This window comes from Denticeps clupeoides, chromosome 2, assembly GCF_900700375.1.
Source record: "Denticeps clupeoides chromosome 2, fDenClu1.1, whole genome shotgun sequence".
NCBI classification, from domain to species: domain Eukaryota; kingdom Metazoa; phylum Chordata; class Actinopteri; order Clupeiformes; family Denticipitidae; genus Denticeps; species Denticeps clupeoides.
This window is the reverse complement of record NC_041708.1, coordinates 29206472-29226219: the sequence shown is the minus strand read 5'-3', so window position 1 is coordinate 29226219 and position 19748 is coordinate 29206472. Positions and strand designations below refer to the sequence as shown.

The 19748-nt window shown below is 43.2% G+C and overlaps 1 protein-coding gene across 7 annotated transcripts in view; it reads right to left on the bottom strand.

The window, feature by feature from the left end:
- asap1b (ArfGAP with SH3 domain, ankyrin repeat and PH domain 1b) overlaps window positions 1-14996 on the bottom strand; it is a 54795-nt gene extending 39799 nt beyond the window's left edge. For 2 of the 7 annotated variants that reach the window (XM_028961286.1, XM_028961260.1), the window contains exons 1-3: window positions 14647-14993; window positions 14399-14475; window positions 13034-13172 (exon numbers count right to left, since the gene is read on the bottom strand). In XM_028961286.1, the coding sequence (XP_028817119.1) occupies window positions 13034-13172; window positions 14399-14457 (198 nt within the window). In that variant the 5' untranslated portion in view covers window positions 14458-14475; window positions 14647-14993. Of the gene's footprint in view, window positions 1-13033; window positions 13173-14398; window positions 14476-14646 lie in introns of all 7 variants that reach the window. The other 5 variants (XM_028961277.1, XM_028961295.1, XM_028961303.1 and 2 more) reach the window with 4 other exon arrangements.
- Window positions 14997-19748: the final 4752 nt, after the last annotated feature.

Here is a 19748-nt window from a genome sequence, read left to right as displayed (position 1 = left end):
AGGCAAGTGTGTTACCCACTAGGCTACTACCACCCTCACACAAGTACGGGCTGATAGCTCCGCCCCACCACACAACACACTATTCACATCTGTTACAAACTGCAGCAAAACAGAAACTGTCTATCGAAAATGCTTCTGAACAGACCTACCGTGGCACTTCAGATAAAACATACTTAATAAAGTATGTAGCACCCAGAAAAAAAAAAATCCATATATTATTAGCCTTAACTTACTGACTAAACAGAATTATGATGTGACGGTGTACATGTTTTGTGGTGTTAATTGTTAAATAGAAAATTGTAAAATAATGACAGTGGTAGATATGTATATTGCAATTCTGTCTTCTGGAAAAGAGGCACGAACTGCAATTTTGACCTCAGTTCACAGATCGTTATACAAATCATTTATGGTGGCAAAAGACAAGGGCATCCTCTGAACAGACATTGTCTGTGTTACCAAGAGATCATTATAGACCCATCTGTATCAAAAATACGTTGCAAAATTAAAACATGTATACACTGAGCGGGTTCATGAATTATCCATGGGGCAGCTTCTTTTTTTTTTGATGGAGTTTGTGATTCAGAGAGCCCTGTTTGCTCCCTCCACTCTTTACAGGCACATTAGTCAGGGTGTGTGTGTGTGTGTGTGTGTGTGTGCGCGCATACAACTTCTTGCCAAGTGTAACTACATCCCCATTAAATGTGACAGGGTATCCGGGAGGTTCAGTTACGTGAACCTGCCGAAGATTCAATCGGTGAAAAGAGCAAATATATAAGAAGTGAAACACATGCTGGCTTTCATTCAGAAATGCAATTTCTCAGGCCTGCAGATGTCAGCCGAGAGGGAAAACGATCCGGTGGGTTACGAAACACAGAGATCTAAGGTTATTGTCATTCCTCAAAACCCTGGATTATTCACCAGTATTTTAAACAAAACCAGGGGCTTAGCTGTTTTAAAGCAGCCAGGAGTGATGCTCAGCCTCTGGATGTTATCAAAAATGGTGGCCCATTTGACCCAGCTGTTGCACCTTCCCTCTGCCGTGAGCAAAATGTGGTTAGGTAAGAGGCTGAAAATAGCCCCACTGTTGCTTCATCATCCGGGGGACCGCATGTTGTCAGACCCACGGTGTGGGTGGAGGGAGAGAGAGGGAGAAGAAGGGGAAAAAATAGGACAGCAGAGAAACAGAGGGTTTGTCTCAGGGACTCTCAATAATTCAGCTGATGCACATGACGTCTGAGAGTCAAGTAACTTCTGCGCTGTCCTATGCCTTGGGACAAAGTCGGTATTCATTAACGGCAGGTCACTCGACATGCTTACATGATGTCGAGCTTAAGCGCAGTTGGACTAATACGGGCGTGCTATAAACATTTTTTTAAAAGTTGGGTAAAATTTAGGGCAACGGCTGCAAAGCTTTTCTCTCAACTTCACTCCTACGCCACGACTACATGGGTGTGAAGTTGAGGGAACTTAAAAAAAATGCTTTGCAGCAATTTGTCTTAATTTTTAAGTTTTCACAACATTTTTGACAGTGCAGGTAATGCAATTCAGAGGTAAGCAACTCCTGCATGTGTATGTGTTGCAATTTGGTCCAGACAGTGCAACCATTAGGCTTTCTGTGAATTCACAACAATCGTTAATATACATCCTAATTCTGATTATTTCTGCAGGGTTTCTGCACTAGTTCGCCATTAAGAGAGAATCAACCAAATTTCTTCATCCATGTTACCTAAATGTATTTTATTACACTGTTATGACTTAAAACTGACAATAAAGTCACTACACAAGAGGCATGCACTGTTCTGGTAGTGTTTGAGATGGATAGTAGTATACTATGGTGTTATTTAGGAGTAGAGGAAGTGAAAAAAGTCTTACATTAAAATTGTCACTGTATAACAAACGTTATTGAATGTAGTCATTTTAGTAAATCTATTTATTTTACAACCGAACTAAAAGGAAAATCACTGCTGCTGTTTTATTCCCAGACGCACGTCACCTCTGCTGAAAGCAGAAGAATGCGGACTTTTCTGTTGCCGCTGTGAAATGACCCCCTCACAATGATTCCTGAGTTCTCCTTTATTTACTGATCATGGGGGCTGCTCATCTCCTGTCAGTCTGGCTGCGACAGTGGAGCCCAGGCACGCTGAGCGCGTACACGCCGCTGACAAAGAGGCCGGGGAGTTTGTTGAGTTCCATCGTTTCCCCGGTGACAGCCTGGATCGAGCCGTTAAAAAAAAAAATTTGAAAACTTCTGACGAATACAGCCATCTGTGGGCCATTGAGTCACAAGCTGAATGCCGCCACACTTCATGGCAGAAGAAACCGTGCAGAAAGTTGACATGGAATACTTTCAAGTCAAATGCATAAACAGGTTTACAGGGTCTAAGATATTAATACAAATGTTTTTTTTTTTTTTTTTTAATTTGATACCAATTAGCACTGGTAACAATACTTAAATTCCAGTTTTGCATCTGCAATGACTGTTTTTTTACTTTGGGCCAAAAACATTAAAATATGATTCTTCCATTTATGTATGTATTCATTATCAACATATTTATTGATTCATTTCTTTATGAAGCATATGGTGTTCTGACTTTTTAAATATTAAAAAAATATTCTGTATTATAAAATTTTTGTGTTCATTTTTCCTCCCCCTGTAGTATTTGAGTATCGAGTACCATGCTTAGTATCATTATCGAGTTTGAAATGTCATTATCGTGACACGCCTAAAGTACGCATACATACACATGTAAACATTACTACATAAGCAAGAGAAGAATGTCACCAATAATTAATAAAAGTATAACTCAATATATACCAAGAACTGTATACTAGGACTGTAACAACGAATCGATTGAATCGATAAAAATCGATTACTAAAAGAGTTGGCAACGAATTTCCTAATCGATGCGTTGTGTCGCGCGACGCGGAGACGTTTGATTATTTTAAAAAAAACTTTATTTGAGCGCGGAGCGGAAGAAACACACTCGGTTTCTCTCGCGCACAGATGCTAGCAGAGTTTGGCGCCTCATAGACAGCACAGAGCAAAAATAAAAAAAAACAAAACGCGCGGAGGTAGAGGACAGATACATGGCGGAGGCAGAGAAATCTGCGCAAAAATATGCAAAAGCGACATGGCACGGCACGGGAGCACCACGGCAATGATCCAGCACCTGAAACGCAAACATGTTGGAGTGTTTGAGGAGGAAGAAGGGAGTTCAGCAGCAGGGTAAGTCGCTACAGAATCCTACTTTTGTTCCGTTTTGAAGTGAGGAACGTAATGTCCCTGGTGCTGGTGAGAACTAGACGGGGACTTACAGCGCCACCTACAGGTGTGGAGGGGGGATGAAACAGCGTTCGGACTGTTCTCTGCGTCTCCGCGTGGACGACTCGCCTATTGTGTCCCTGAGCAAGACACTTAACCCTAAGTTGCTCCAGGGGGACTGTCCCTGTAACTACTGATTGTAAGTCGCTGTGGATAAGGGCATCTGATAAATGCTGTAAATGTAAAATGTAAATGTTTACCCGTCATCCAGCTTGACAAGCATGACAAGTTAGCGTTAGCGCGTTATTAACAGTAGTAAAGCAGGGGTGCTATAGTTACTTTGCATTAAAAGACTAAAAGACATGTTTTATTCACTAGCCTTTTTGGACCATTGATTTTTCAATCTGTTGTCATGTATAGCTACACTGCAAAAAAAGCTTTTCTTACCTAGTAATTTTGTCTCGTTTCCAGTCCAAATATCTAAAAAATCTTAAATCAAGATTACTAGCCAAGAAAAATGGCATGAGAAAATTAAGTGATGCTTAATCTTACTTAGATTATATCTCATTAAGATTAGTTTTCTTACCCCATTGGCAGATAATTTTGCTTGTTTTAAACAATCACTTAATTTTGAGATGTTTTATCAGAAAACAAGACATCATTTCTTATGCTATTTCATGTGTCTAGTAAATGTATCTTGATTTAAGATTTTTTAGAGATTTGGACTGAAATCAGTACAAAACTACTAAGTTAGAAAAGCATTTTTTGTGTGTCTGTGTGTGTGTGTGTCAGTGTGAGAGTTTGTGAGTGTGTGCATCTGCAGTGTAGTGTAAAGAACAAGTTCTGACATTCAAACAAATCCTGTTAAATTTTCTGATTTGTATTGTTCTTTATTTTTTCTATAAATTATTTATCGTTCTGGCAGCTCAGGTGGAACTTTATTTTTTTTTTAAAAGTCTATATTTGGCAGATGTAAAGCATACATGTGTATGTTTTTTGTGTTAGTCAATTTTTATTTTATTTTTATTATTATTATAACAGCTCAAGGAGCAACATGTTTGTGCACTTTCTAAAGATTTTGAATAAAGGGTTGGAAATGACTGCTTTTCTTGTTTGTTTGTTTTTTTTATCCGATTCTACGATTATCAAAAAATAATCGTTAATTGCAACCCTACTGTATACACTCAAAAAATCCAACAAAATTTGTATTTTTTTGTTTAAACCTGTTTTCAGAGGTATAATAACATCAACATAATAACCTCCAACATCAACCCACAAAAACATGATGCTGACGTCCAAACCTGGCCTTAGCAGCACTGAGACACTGTTGTTCTGGGTTCAGCGAGGAGAACTGTGGGCAATCAGCTCCCATCCGGCAGCACCGATGCTCTTTTCTTCCCCCTCCCCACCCCACCGGCAGGAATGAGGGCAGCGTGGGCACGGCCCCAGACAGCTGGCAGCGCTGGCCACCAGCCACTCACCACTGACCATTAAGCTGCGGAGCAAGCGAGCCTCGCCCAACCCTGCCAAGTGACCCTTAGTGCTGTGAAATGCCTGGTTGGTCCTGTCTGGCCCTCAGAAGAGCCCTGCAAGAGTGTGTGAATGTGTGTGTGTGTGTGTGTGTGTGTTCCTGTCATCGTTATAAAGCACATCCACACACCAAACCTGTTTATTTCTGAATATTTCCCTGCCATTACTTCACAGGCAGCTGTTATTGATGTCTTTTCACTGATGCATTTCCACACACTGGCGCTCGGAGGATTTGCCTCTGACTGGGATTAGGCAGCGGTTTCCATCGCTGCATTTTTATTCTATTGTTTTGATTCATGACCATTTTGAGGATGCCTGCTCAGAGCTCAGACCCCGGCTCAAACCCAATTGGGGGGTTCTGGTCATCGCGGGCATGCAGCTGAGCCATCTTACAGGCCCACTTTCTACAACATCCTCTGGGGCCCAGCCCTCGCTGTCTTTTCCTGTTATTTTCAGAAGCGGCATCACAGCCTGAATGAGCCCAACTCTTCTTCCAAGCCACGTCTCAAGCCGCACAGCACAGGAGACTCTCTCGCATCCTCTTCCTGCCAAAAGAGCAGCTCTTCCTGGAAATTCCTGAGATTCTTCTTTACAGAGGAAGCCGCGATAATCATTTACTGTTGTTTTCTGCTCCTCATTCAGACTCTGATAAATCGAACCTTCATACATTCATGAAGACGAACCTTAAAAAGAAGGGCAAACTCCACCAAGTCAACAAAATCAGAATTCATTTATTTTAAGAAAGGTCAACATGTTACATTAAGAAACTGAGCTTAACACCAATAATTATGTATTTGAAACTTAAAAGCATCGTCTCTCACCTATTCAACAAAATCAGTTTTTACAGTTAGAACAGTCTATACTGTACTGTACAGTACATAAAAACATTCTGATTGTAGAATGGTTGTTTTCATTCGTGCGTCTCCTGAATGTGGACGTTTGGCTCTCCAGCCCATGAATCACTACCTGACATGCAAGGGGCCGGAGTTTTAATGGCAGTTCCGTGTGGGATTTATGAATGAGTAATGCCTCTGGAGAGTCCTTCTACAAGCACATGACACTAACAGGACCCTAAAGCTTGGAATGGCAGATGTCCACCACCAGTGTCCAAAAGTCCAGCCTAAACAGTCAACTCATATTAAAACAATGACCACGCCGAAAAGACATGGTTCAGAACACTGGGTATTAGATCTCCAGCAGAACCATTAATAACATCAGACACCAACACCTCTTACTCTATAGCTATAGATGTGTTCAGCATTTTCTACATTTTATTCAGTCATTTCTACAGGATGGCTGCAAAACGTCTGGTGTGAGACCACATTCCTGTACCTGACCGCACTCAAACCAAGACGACAGCAACATACCATTATTGAGTCAGTCTAACTGCTGTGTTGAGGTCAATCACACACCTAAATCAGATCTGGTCAGCAATAGGGCTGTGCGTAGGAAAGAAAATGCCAATATGACACATATCATAATACATAAGCCAGTAAACAGCTTATAGATTTTTTTTCCTACCCCCCCTCGCCAACTATTTGTCCTTCTGTCAGATTGTCACCTTTGGAAAATGGATTGGTGGGTGTCTGTCACTGTTAAAATCTATACGGTAGGCGATATTGAGCAGCATGGCCATCTCCAAATCAAATCATCCCCTTTCCCACACAACAGTTATGTCATACAGTGGTTATATTTAGGTCGGCTGTATCTTAACCATCTTGTCGCTCATTGTTTAGCATGGTGCTTTTCCAAAGACAGATGGCCAACAGTCTAACCAAGCAGTGGAATACCTGGACGGAGGACAAATATAGCACAGGCAGGATTACTCTTATCAGACAGAAATATTTAGTTAAATGAAAGTGAAGTGGTTGTTATTGTGAAACACTGCGGCACAGCACCCGGTGCACACAACAAAATGTGTCCTCTGCTTTTAACCATCACCCTTGGTGAGCAGTGGCACCTTAGTGGCTCGAGATCCGAACCGGCAACCTTCTGTTTACGGGTCCGTTTCCTTAACCGCTAGGCCACCACTGCGGAAATGGAGGATTGGAAATGGAGGACGCAACCGCTCGACTTGTACACTAAAGGGGATTTATTACAAACATGGAAACAAAGCACGGGACAGGATACAAACACACGCAATGACCCAACAAAGACTTGATACAAACAAGGCCAATTTATACAGATGACAGAAGGGGAAAACACTCAGGAATTTGGGTAGAAAATTTCTCCACATTAAACTCCGGTCTGGATGCGGATCGGGAGCACCCCACAATGTCAGTCCATGACAGTGCGGTTATGGTAAATTGTCATGATCCGGTCTGGCAGGGGCCACTCCGGGGGCGGAGTTTCATGTTAGTCCTGTGTTATTATGTTTCCTGATTGTGTTCACCTGTGTATGCTTGTATAAAGCTGCCCTGTTCGTGTCTGTTCGCCATCGAGTCCTTGTTTGGTGATGTTTCCCTTGTCCTGTCCACCATGTTCAAATGATCAATACCACCTCTAAGAACCTACTAATCTACATTCACTAGCCACTGAATGCTATTTTTTTTACACCAAACCTACACCCATTCCTCAGAACGTGTTCAGTTACAGCATCCAGTTACAGTGGGCTACAGTCCATTACACCACATACAAGGTGCACACACATGCTAGGCATCTAACAAAGAAGCCGGCAAAGGAATAAAGGATCAAGCATCCATTTTACTGCATTCTAGAACCTTCTCCACAGCAACCTCGGGCGACTCAGTGGGGACTGGCAGCTCCCCTGCAGGCGTGCATGCACCCTCAGGTTCCACCATTAAATATTCACCAGTGTGCTGCATAATTTACCCCGACAACACAACACAAAAAAACACAGATGGCGTCCAGAGGGGGAAATAGCTCACCATCAGCCAGAGAAACCCAAGGCTCTGAAGGTGCAGAGAGGAGGGATGATACAGACGTTAGAGTGCTTAGCTGCAGCAGTGTGTGTGTGTGTGTGTGTGTGTGTTTGTCCCTGTAGCGTAACTGAAGTTGATGGCTACATAAGACTAATAAGCAATCATAATTGTTGAAATAAGTCTAATCATCTCCTCTCCATGACATCTCTGGTTACCTGTGGTGCACAAACACGGCCGGACATGGAAAGGAAAGAGGACGCATACACACAACGTCATGAGACAGGGGTTTATTACATGGGACCCAAGACAGGGAAAAAACCTCACTCAACCACGTCCCGAAGCCAAACAGACACAAACAGGGTAGCTTTACACTTATGAAACGTGAAATTAAATTTACTTTGTACTATTGTGATCCCTGTCATGTCTACATTGGGCATTGCCTAAAGTCAATCGTTGGAAGACTTCGATGCTCTTCATCAGCACTTTTTCTCAGAGGTGAAACAGCACTCGGTGTTTATAAGGGCAAGGGGCATTACATTTTCTGGGAACATATGTAGCGGCGCGACGCACAAGCCCATGAAGGTTGCGTTCGCCTCCGCTGGCTGAATAAAAACAAAGATTACGCCTTGCCTAGCCTTTTGTTACCAGACACGCCACATGATCTTCCCGTATTCTGGAACGCTGAGGCAGCTACCACTGCCCCGTTTGCACTCGACAGATGGTTTTCGTTTACTCTTCGCCGGGCTCGGTGATGAGAAGCCGAGAGCCAAAGAGGTGATTCACAATACAAGCTTCTCCCCCGTTACACAGAACATATGAGGGATGGGAGTGAAGAAAAGGGGTCCAGCTACGATCAGAACATAAACACAGGCTTGTCAGATGGATTAGCCTTATATATATATATACACACACACACACACACACACACACATATATATATTTTTATATATATATATATAAAATAAATAAAATAAAAGGCCTGGTAAATGGGCCACATATTGTGTAAGGCTTTGCACATGAGGCAGGTTCTCTGATGTCACACGTGTTTTTGCATAAATGAATGAACACAGACACCAAAGTACCACTGGCAATACACCAGGCTTGTGGGTGTCACACTGCATCCCAAGTCGCCCATTTCGCCTTCATTCCTCTCAATTTCCTATGCTCGTCATTTGTCCTCTTCGTGGGGATCATCAGCAGCCATTAAATGAAAGGCACATTGGAACCACCACCGACCAAGCAAAACATGCAGGTCGTTTCTTCTCTCATTCGTGCATTCTGATGGGTGAAATGCCAAATGAAGCGTAGCGGACCTGCCTCAGCAGCTCATGGTCCTTCCAAGCTATCACTAAATAATTACTTTGATGGTCATTCTACAAACACATTTGTAGGCCATCATGTGGTTTCCGACAAGTGTTCATGCAGTCTGATGAAAGAACATTACTGGTTTTCAGGGACAAATTGTTAACTTATTTATTAACTTGATGAACAATCATCAATTGAGGAAAAAAGGAATTTCCAATTACCGGGGTTGATCCTGTAGTTTGCTGACCTGCTACTACAACTCCATAATACTTTAAGCAACTGACGTACAGACATGCCGCACAAGCAGCCAGTAGCAGTCTAGAAAACCAGAAATTGCGTAAGCAGGTCAAATACACATCAGCCGCCAGTTATCCAGACAAGTCTACCTACAATGGCTTCAGATGACACCATGTCTGAGAACACAATAGGAGCATTAGGGCTCGGAGGAAAAGTGATCAGTGTGAGATAACTCTGGCTTCCCGTGGCATTGCGTTGTTGAGGGGGGGGTTGGACAGAGCTTTTTGTTTAAGCCATTGTGCTCTCCTCAAAGGACAACACCATTTTTTTAAAAAAAACAGCACAAAACCACGAGGGCAGTACATATTCAATGGCAAAAAAAATAAAAGAGCAAGACCGCAAGTTCCCTATTCTCATATGGTAGTGGAAACCAGTTAACAAAAAGGGTTTTGGAAACCGTCACCTCAAAGCACACATTCCATACATTAAGCTTTGTATTATAATAAAGCAAATTGGGGTAGACTGTGTCACGTGGTTGTTATAAGATGAGCGAACTAAACCCTTTAGGAGCTTTCACCCCTACACAAGACATCCTCAACCAATAAACCAATAATAAAACTCTTTGATTTACATAGAACATTCTCAAATGGCTGTTATTACTGGCTGCAGACAAATTTTCAGCCAACCAAGCACAGGTGAAACTATAGCACGATAAATAAAATAAAAAGAAGTGCAATTAAGGGCTTGAAATTTATTATCATCTCAACCAGTACATTTATCACTGCATGCAATGTGTTTTATAGATGCATTCAGCTTTTTCAGTGTTTAATCATTTTACTGGATGCTGAGGAAGTGAAAAACTTTGACCATGAAAAATTATTATAAAAGACCTATTACGCGTGCGAAACAAAGCTGTACTTGTCGGTCCCAGGTCTGACAGTGGCTACATCCACTCTGTCCATCCAACCACTCCGGGCTACCGGGCACACGCACTTTCAAATGTACAGGAATATCTGGCCAAGCAGAGGCACGATCTCTGATTGGTTTAGAATACAATTTGGACCTAATATGGGTCTGTTGCTCAAAACTCTTGAGTTTATGGACAATTAGAGCCCTCTAGCCCTCTGATTAGGTACGAGGTGGGTGAAGGGGCAAGGCAAACATGAGGTCAATGGGATCCACAGAGGTCACAATGTGAAATCAAATCAGTTGCACATGGTCTCATATTAAAAGAGCATTCGGTTGGTTATTTTCTGAATACACGTGACACATGGTATCAACCAATTTGGCCCCCGGCAACCCAACCACGTGCGCTTTCCACTCACCCAGATCCATTAACATCCTGCAAACAGCAGCTTGGCAGGCGCCCATTTTATCGGAGCTGTTTTGCTGGTTACGTCGCAGAAAATAAAAATAACAGGAATTACACAGAATTACACAGGGGCCTGGCCCTTCGTCACTAAACTTTACACCCAAGGCGATCTGTACCAAAGGAGCAAAGTGAGTCGGTCTCTGTCCATTAAGCCCACAGACTTAATGTTTTTGTTGAATACGACTCCATTCGCCAGGTCTAAATCTTTCACACTGCGTGCACTTTATGTACATACTCCTGTTTCTTACAAATGATTCATGTTCATTCATTTATTTCACCAGGTCAAGAATTTCCATGGTGCGCAATGGCCCTTTCCAGGTCATTCCTGCTCACCGGAGAAATAAGATGCACCAAACTGTTCATTGTAGACTTATAAAACGTTAAAATGCACCCTTTATTGAGGTGTGTAACAGGAGTCCCACTGAATGTGGCTGCCGTGAAAAGCAGATCTCTGGTTGTCAGTAACCCGCCCCCATCAGTCTGCTCTCAGCTTGGGCCTGCAGCTCCCCTGGAGCCGGGTGTTACGTAACACAGTGTGTGTGTGTGTGTGTGTGTGTGCGTGCATTTGTGTGATGTAAAGTGGTAGGCCCTCCATGCAGCCTCCTTCCCATCCCCACCTCCACCCGGGAACACCAGTCCTCAGCCTCCCACTGGTCGCGAAGAACAGACCTCTTCCCGGCTGCGTGAGCAAAGGCTCGGACCCCAGGGACCATACCAAACAAACATACACAACCGCAGCAAAGAGAAGGCAAATAAACACACCATTGCATAATGAAGGAAAGCACCGCACACAAACAGCCATTCCGACGGCATGACATGAGGTCGTGCAAAAAAACAAATCCACACTCCAGCAATGACACGCGACTCATTTACAGCATTTATCAGACGCCCTTATCCAGAGCGACTTACAATCAGAAAGACTCCAATGATGACCACACACATTACGCTTTTAAAAAAGGCTGCACCAAAAGCTGTAAATTCTGCATGAGATGGCCCTCAACATATGACATCATCCTGATCTAAAATGTCACAGCTACTCAGCCGGTCACACTGAGACCATGCTCTCCCATGGACCTTTTCTTTTTTTTTTTTTTTTTATAATAATAAGGATAAATCTGCATTTTACTCGTGTCACAAGGCTTGCCTCCTGGGGCTATACTTCCTAATTCCAACATCATGCTGCAATGAAAAGCTAACCAATCATACCATCTAACCACCTTAATATTTCATAACCTTGTTTGTGTCTTGGAGGCGGCGAACACCTGACAGAAATTTGGCATAATGTTGAAAATGTACTAAACCCCTCTCGATCGGGGATGACTCACCACAGCATTTCATTGAATAAGTATTTGCGTCCCAGCCCATCTGCAGATGTTAAAAATTGCTCAGAATAGCCCTGTAATCTGGCTATTTTGAGGGGGGGCAGCGCATGCGGTGATATTTAAACAGCATGAGTGAAGTCGCTTTACATCGGTCCCGATGTAACCTACATAGCATCAGCAAACCAGCTAGCACAGCGCTAATGTCTCATAAAAACCACCTGAGGAGAGGCTTTCTGCTCAATTCGAACCCCCAACAACCGATGCATAATCACTGACAAACGCAAGGTTCCTTGTATTGCACTCTTGTTGTTCATAGTGCAATACAAGGTACATTTTATTGTGTGTCATATGTTGTGTCTATTGTAAAAAGCGTTAAATGTGAGCTGCTCCACTGTGCCTTCTAAATTGCCCCTCGGGGGCAAAATAAAGTTCTTTTTGACATTTGAAATTGAAACAATCTCCCTTCATCAAACTGGCCGAAGGTAAACTCTCCTATGAACACGACATCGAGTCGAGACGTGGCCATAAAATTTGGTACTGAATTGCAATACAATAACAAGCAACTAATGTGGACATCGTCAACACCGGTCCTAATGCACATAAGAAAGAAATGATGATCACACCAACGCTAATTTAACCGGTAACAGGGATTTTAAACAATTGGGTGCGCTAGTACATTTCTTGGAGGCATCACAGGTTATGATCAATGCACAAGTAGCACAATGGTGAGTTACAAAGTTGCCATCAATAGACTATCAGGGCAATGGCTGATGGCAGCGCCCTAGCAAACACTTTTTTCTTTAAATCGTGTGTACTTTGACATTGGTCCAACCATCTGACCCACGAGACACAAATCTGGACCCAGACTGGTTTGAATGGAACTTGTATTAGATTAGTAATACCTTTATATATTTTTTATTATTATTGTGTGTGTCTGTGTGTGTGTGTGTGTGTGTGTGTGTATATATATATATATATATATATAAAATGTATTAACCAACAACAACAGCTCTGGCCACAGATGACAGTGCAGCAGGATGTCACCCTGCGTGCAAGAACGAGCGAACCATCTGTATATCTCCTGCTTTTGGAAAGGATTGTGGTTTTGGTTGCGCCCTCTTACCTCCTCTAAGTTGCCGACCGTGTTCCTGCAGCTCTGCAGGCGGGTGGTGAAGCTGGACGTGGTGGGGGAGTTGTAGTCCTCCGTCGTCTCCGACAGGAACTCGGACACCGATATCTGATCCGGCATCCTGCACTCGGGGCTTCAACCCGGGAAAGAGAGACGGGGAGACAGCGCTCAGCAGAGAGGCGCAAGCATGAACAAAAAAAAAAAAAAAAAAAAACGCAGGCGGGGTGTTATGGCGCGGCGTCTGGCGGCTTCGCAACTAATCTAGTCCGCGCGTCGCGCCTCGCTCCGGGCTCCGGAGACCCTCCGCTGCGGCAGCCCCGGTAAATGTCGCGGGCAGCTGCTGCTGCTGCTGATGCTGGCGTGGAAGGCGGGGCGGGTGGAGAAAAAAAGTAAAAGAATAGAATCCGCTCGGCTCTCCTGCGGCTGGTACGGGCTGCCGGCGCGTCGCCTTCTGCCCCCCTCGGTTCCTCTTCTTAATGCGCAACGCGGTTTTTTGACATTCTCTCGCTCTCGCTCTTTCTGCGTCTCCGTCGCTCACAGCTGGGTTGCCAGACCTCTCGGGGAATCCGCGGGCCGCCCGGCTCCTCGCGTAGCCCAGAGGGAATCGCGTATCAACAAAAAAAATACTCCCATAACGCTCGGCTTTAGTGGCGTGGGGGGACTTTGACGCTCGCGCGCGACCGGTTGATACTACGAGTAAGACGACGCGTGTGGAATAAGCGGATTTGGCAACAACCAGCACCCACCCACCGTGACGGAGATAAACAAGAAATCGATGTGCGCATGCCTCACAGCGCAAGCGGCATCGATTCGACTGCCGCGGTGCAGTTGTACGATAAAAAAAAAAAATCACACGTCACTCGGACGCAACGTTTTATGTATGTCAGTGTTTTATTTGTTGCGCTCCGATATGCAGAGCAGATTGTAGGAAATGTTGCACGTTCTATTTTTACAAAACTGCACAGAAAATAGCCTTGGATTCGAGACTCGAGCGTTTCCCAAGATAACCGATCGCGCCGTGTGGTTATTTTCCCCCCGCTAATTTTGAAACGATTCACATTCTAGCGGCGGGTTACATTTCGAGGCTGAATATTGTCCGCCGATTTGAACGTGTGAGCCGGACGCCTGCTGTGGCCGTCAACGTAACAAGTGCGAATCCTACAGGTGGCTCCGCGAAGTACAATTTCATTCCGAAGTAATGGAGGATGGCTCATCTTTCCACGACTGCGTGAAAATGTCCCAAAGGACGCGCTGCAGCCAGCATGCACATGTACACAACGCGTTCAAATGAGAGTCAAGAAGAAAAAACAATATTCCGTGGTATTTAGGCCAAAATGTCAGCGTTGTCAGAACTCTTACCGGCTCCATAAAGAATCTTTTGATGAAAAACTTGACAGGCGGGACGTCGAGGATCTCATGATTTATAACCATGTAACCTAAACGAAATAAACAGAATCACGCGGGCTGTTGACGCTATTGTGGCCACCTCGTGTTAAGAAAGACAACGGTGACAATTAAAACCATCAGTCCATAACCCTATTGTTCTCTGTATGTTGTAGTTACACGGGAAACAGGCGATTTTATCTGGTAAAAAAAAGGCAACTTACCCTGATCGGTGCTGTTTGCTGGTGTAGGTAGAGTAACTGCAGACTTGGCAATTTACCAGCGGACCTCATGTTTTCTGCATTTTCGTGTGGCATCCAACGAGCAAAGTGAACACGCTCCGTGTTCCGCCGAAGGTCTCCGACAATCCCAAACCCTCCAGCAAACTCTGGATTCTGGTTTGAGGGGGAGGAAGGGAGAATCTACCATGTGAGCGCAGGAGGGGAAAAAAAACCTACAATGGACAGGATCTAAGACCTAATAGGACGGGAACTGAGGAAATCCAGGGGCCCTCCAACAGGAAATGTGAGATTTTGGGGGAAACTGTGCCGCTTCCTCGGAGCCTGGCAGCGTGCAGACAGTCAGAAATCATCAGATTTGTTCCCCGTGACACAGTAACTAACACGTAACTAACGCGTCAGGTAAAGACAAAAGAAAGTCATCGTGCAGTTTAAAATATGCAGAAAAGGGAGCGCTGTGAAATAAAAAAATAAAAAACACGATTAACGTTAGTTGCTGGATAACTGTCCGCGTTTCCTACGGCACGAGGCGTGCGAAAACTGAAACGCAAGCACTGCGTAAAAACACACGCATCACAAAACTGCGCAAAAAGTAAACGGAATGCTGCAGGCCTACAACTGGCGTAGCGTAACCGCCGTCGTGAATACCGACGTCACGTACGCGGGCAGGGTTGCCAGCTAACGAGCCACAAAACATTTTTTTTTTAATCCGAGACCGTTCGAAACAAATGGACCTACGTCTAATATCTATTATTGATCGTGATAATGGGCCATGTTTAAGTATTAAAAAATACTCTCTCTGTGGTGTACCCCCCCCCCCCAACCTTTTTTCTTTCTCAACATAATGAAAATGTTCTTTCGCTGCCATTTCACACCATCTAATTTGGTGGCTGCAGAGCCCAGAGAGTTTTTCATTATTCACAGAGGCCAGAGCTTTAACCCTGCGGTCATATCTCTGCCCTTGTCATTGACTATTTTTGTCTCCTCTAGCCAGCAGCTGGTCATTATGTGTCATTTTCCTGTTTTCTGTGCCGCATGTCTGTCTAAAACAAAAGAAACCAGAGCGGTTGCGCCCTAAGGACCCTAAAGGTTGGTGAACGACAGCGATTGTGTGTAGCTGGGGTAAAGGGACGGGATAAAACAAATCTCTTTTCTCTCCTCGGTTTATTTTACCAAACAAGAAACATTTTAACAATGAGGCCAGTATTGATGAGAACGTGTGCGGTAAAATAGCAATATTTGTTGATTACAGTTCATTTAGTTCACAATTAATAATACAAATGCATTCTGAAGAGACTGCTTTGAAATGACGGTGCTTCTTTCTCTCTCTCTCTGTCTCCGGCCTCCCACAATCCCCTCCTCCCCACCAGGGAATGCCTGGAATCTCTTCGCCAACTGCCGGATCACTTCTTTTTTTCAGTCAGGCGGTGACCGTGGAGGTCGCTGGAGAAGAGGGGTTGACTGAAGATTCCCTGTGTGTCACCTGGAGGGTTTTTTTGTGTGTTGCTCCAGGTGAGCTGGTCTTTGTGCGGGTCTGAGTGGTTATGTCCTGCGTCTAAAGCAGCCCTTTGAAGCAAATGAACGTACTCTCCCACACACTAATACACTTGTTCGTAACACAACTAGAAGAGCTCGGTTGTGTTCCAAAATGAAAGGCTTTAGAGTTAATACCGAGGACACATACAAAACACTCTGTTTCTTCATTCACAGAAGGTGATGCAAAACAGAGCCAGGGACAGCTAAGCTTAAAACGTCATCTTTGAACGTTGTAAAAGCAAATGGAAAGTCCCCAGCGCTTGCTTAATCTCTTAACCGAGCAGTTGCAAATATCTTAAATCTGCCTTAGGTGGTTGTACTGAATTAAATACAAATCGAATGTTACATTTCTTGCCCACACAGAGAAGAGAAGAAACACCCTGAACATGATAGACGCTTTTTCATTATCTACAACACATAAAGTCACATTCTCAGTCAACATTTCTAGTTGACTAAGCAGATTGTTCCGCGTAAAGAGTAAAGAATTATGAATCACTTGTGCAGTGCTAAATGTAAGTGACACTTCCCAAGATGGAAAGGGTCATGGGTATTTACGAGATATTTATGGTCAATGGAGAATGTGACCCTGAACACAAGCGCTCCAAGCCTCACCCATCAAATTCCTAGACCACACCAACCACACCCATGTCATCCATGTAAATTATACTTTTCCATCAGGAAAGGGGCTTTGGGTTTTAGATATGAAATGAACAAACTGTTCTTAAAATAAATAAAGAGAGCACTGTAACGGAATAGAACACAAATAAATCCACTCATGAAGGCTTTGTAGCCAGAGCCCTCTGGTGGCTAATTCATTCGTTGCTCCATTCAGACTTTCTAAAGAGCCCTTTTTGAACACACACATATTGTAAAGAAGTAACTTGTGCTGATGTTCTTGTCAAGCCAGATATTTTCACCTGAATTTTACATTTGGTTCTTCTTCTTCTTCTTATTATTATTATTATCATTATTTAGGGTCTCCTATTTATTTTATATACAGGGACAGGTCCCATATCTCTTCAGGTCATCCCTTAATAGCTGAACGTGTCTCCCATCTTTAGAAAATGTATTACCCCGATGGAATTGACACACATTCTCTGGATATATCTGCTGTGAATGTGTGTGATTTATTATTGTATAATTACATCATCACTTTGGCTTGCAGGAAAACATTTGTTGAGATTCAGCCGTGGGGTCCCGCTTTGGTTACTGGGTGTTTTTGTGTAAACTCTGTGTCTGAGATATTTGCCCTCTAGAGCTATGTGTAAATATTATTTGAACGTTGCTTTCTGGACTTTGTTTCCATCATTATTAGTGTAGTGACCAAGACACTAGCCAGTAGCAGAAACCAAAAATAAGAATGTATATTATTCTGCAATTATTATTGCCTGCCATCATTATTTCTTTATTAACCTAGGTAAAGGGCTGGTATTACAAAATTATTATTATTATTTTCATTCAGAACAAAATGATGAAATATATGAGAAATACACTAGATTTAGAATGTATAAAACTGTACATATAACATTGGTTCTAGTGCCAAAATCGTATAGTATAATAATTGTTGTTGAGTATAATAATGGTTGTTGAGTATAATTCTCATTCCAAAACTATTTGGAAGAAGATTTGGAAGAAGAAGTGATTCCTTATCTATTCTGTAGATGTATTTTTATATATGTTATTGTACTGCTGAATGATGTTAACATTCTATTGAAATCTTTTATAAACCAAGGTGTGGATCTTTTAATCTCTGGAACAACCGCTAGGCGGCAATAGAGGTAAAAATCTGTACAAATAGTCAATAACAGTCAAATAAAAATACTGTTGATATAAATCATATTTATTAATTTATCTTTTAATTTCTTTCGTTCTTTGTGTTGTTGAGCTGTGCTGTGCAGTTGGTCGAGAAATTGACAACGGCGTATTTAGCACCGATTCTCTAATTGGTTCTCAGTTTCAATAGGAAACAGCGAGAGCCCTCATTACAGATACATTTTACATTCAGAGTCAGAAGATTTCTCTTCAGCAGCTTATTCAGAGGAACAGATTCAACAGGAGAAGACTTCAGGTTCTTCACCAATATAGTGAAAACGGCAAACATGTCCAGAGGCTGGTGTTACACCAAGGTCTATGTACTTGTGTGTATGTGTGTGTGTGTGTGTGTGTGTGTGTGTTGTCATTGCCTGGTGAGCATCATCGGCACGCCACCTTCTGCAATAAAGGACATTTACACCGTGCAAGGTCTCAGAAAGAGACATGGAGGACAGTAGCCAGCCTGCACTGCCTCTTTTTCACTTCTCTGCCATCTGGCAGGAGACTCGGGGCAATACACACACGCACAGCACATCTTAGAAACAGCTTTTACCCCAGTGCTGTAACACTGTTCAACACACAGTAACAGGAGGAGCTTTTCTGTCACCTCGTCACGTGTAGCACACGACACTCTGCATGGCACTGACAATTTACGTTACTTAACTTACTCACTCGGGTTACGCAACTTTTACTTACTTATTCAGATATTCATTTATATTCATACCGCAAGTTTTACAGGTTGTTGAAAAATCAAAGCTGTGTTTTTGGTAATGTTGTTCTAGTATGTCTTGTGTGTCCAGTTAGAAGTCTTATATTTACTTGACTGTAGAGATGGTACTTAAGTAAGAATTTCATTGTGCTTTGTGCTTTGTACATTGTACTCTGTACATATGACAATAAACCACTTGAATTGAGTTGATCTCTGTGATGCAGCAGTTGCGGATTATCACAACGCCATGGTTTATTTCTCTGCGGGCTGACTGTCTATGATGGATTAAGGGCCAGAGACAGGAGCCCGGGTCAAGGGAAGAATATCCATCATGAACGCCACGGGGACAGCAGGGTGTAGTTAGAAGTTCGTCTGTCCCTCTGAGAGAGGCCATACCTGCCCTGTAACTCATCTATGGTACATTCCGTTCAGAACTCAGATGGTTCCTTATACAGGACTATGGTAACTGTGTGTGAACAAGACATATCTGTATCTCACCTGCTCTCTGTGGTACATTTCAGTGCTGGGATGCAGATCTGTGGAATATTTGTGTGTTTTGAGTTGCAGACAGAGGCAATGCCAAGAAGTTCCTGGAAGGAGATATCCTGGGCTTCAACGGCTTGGTCATTTGGTTGGAAGTCATGGAAGAGGACAGCAGATTACTGAGAGATAAGGCCCTCGTTCTTCTCTGTGAGGTAGGTCTCACTGGATCACTCACCACACTGAACAAATCTCACAGTCCGACTGTTGTTTAGATCAAAAACACAAAATGCATGCAGGTAACATACTCACATTTGGAATGATACAGGCTGTAGATCATTCAATTAATTTCATTTTCAAATTGTAAATAAAGTGAAGTGATTGTCACATGTGATACACAGCAGCACAGCAGCACAATATTTTCTGTAATATCTGTACAGTCCATTGCAGTCCGTTCCTGTCCTGTTTAGAAATGGAGGAGCACAGGACGGGCTCAATTGCTGGGGAGGTGGCCTAGCGGGTGAGGAAGCGGACCCGTAATCAGAAGGTC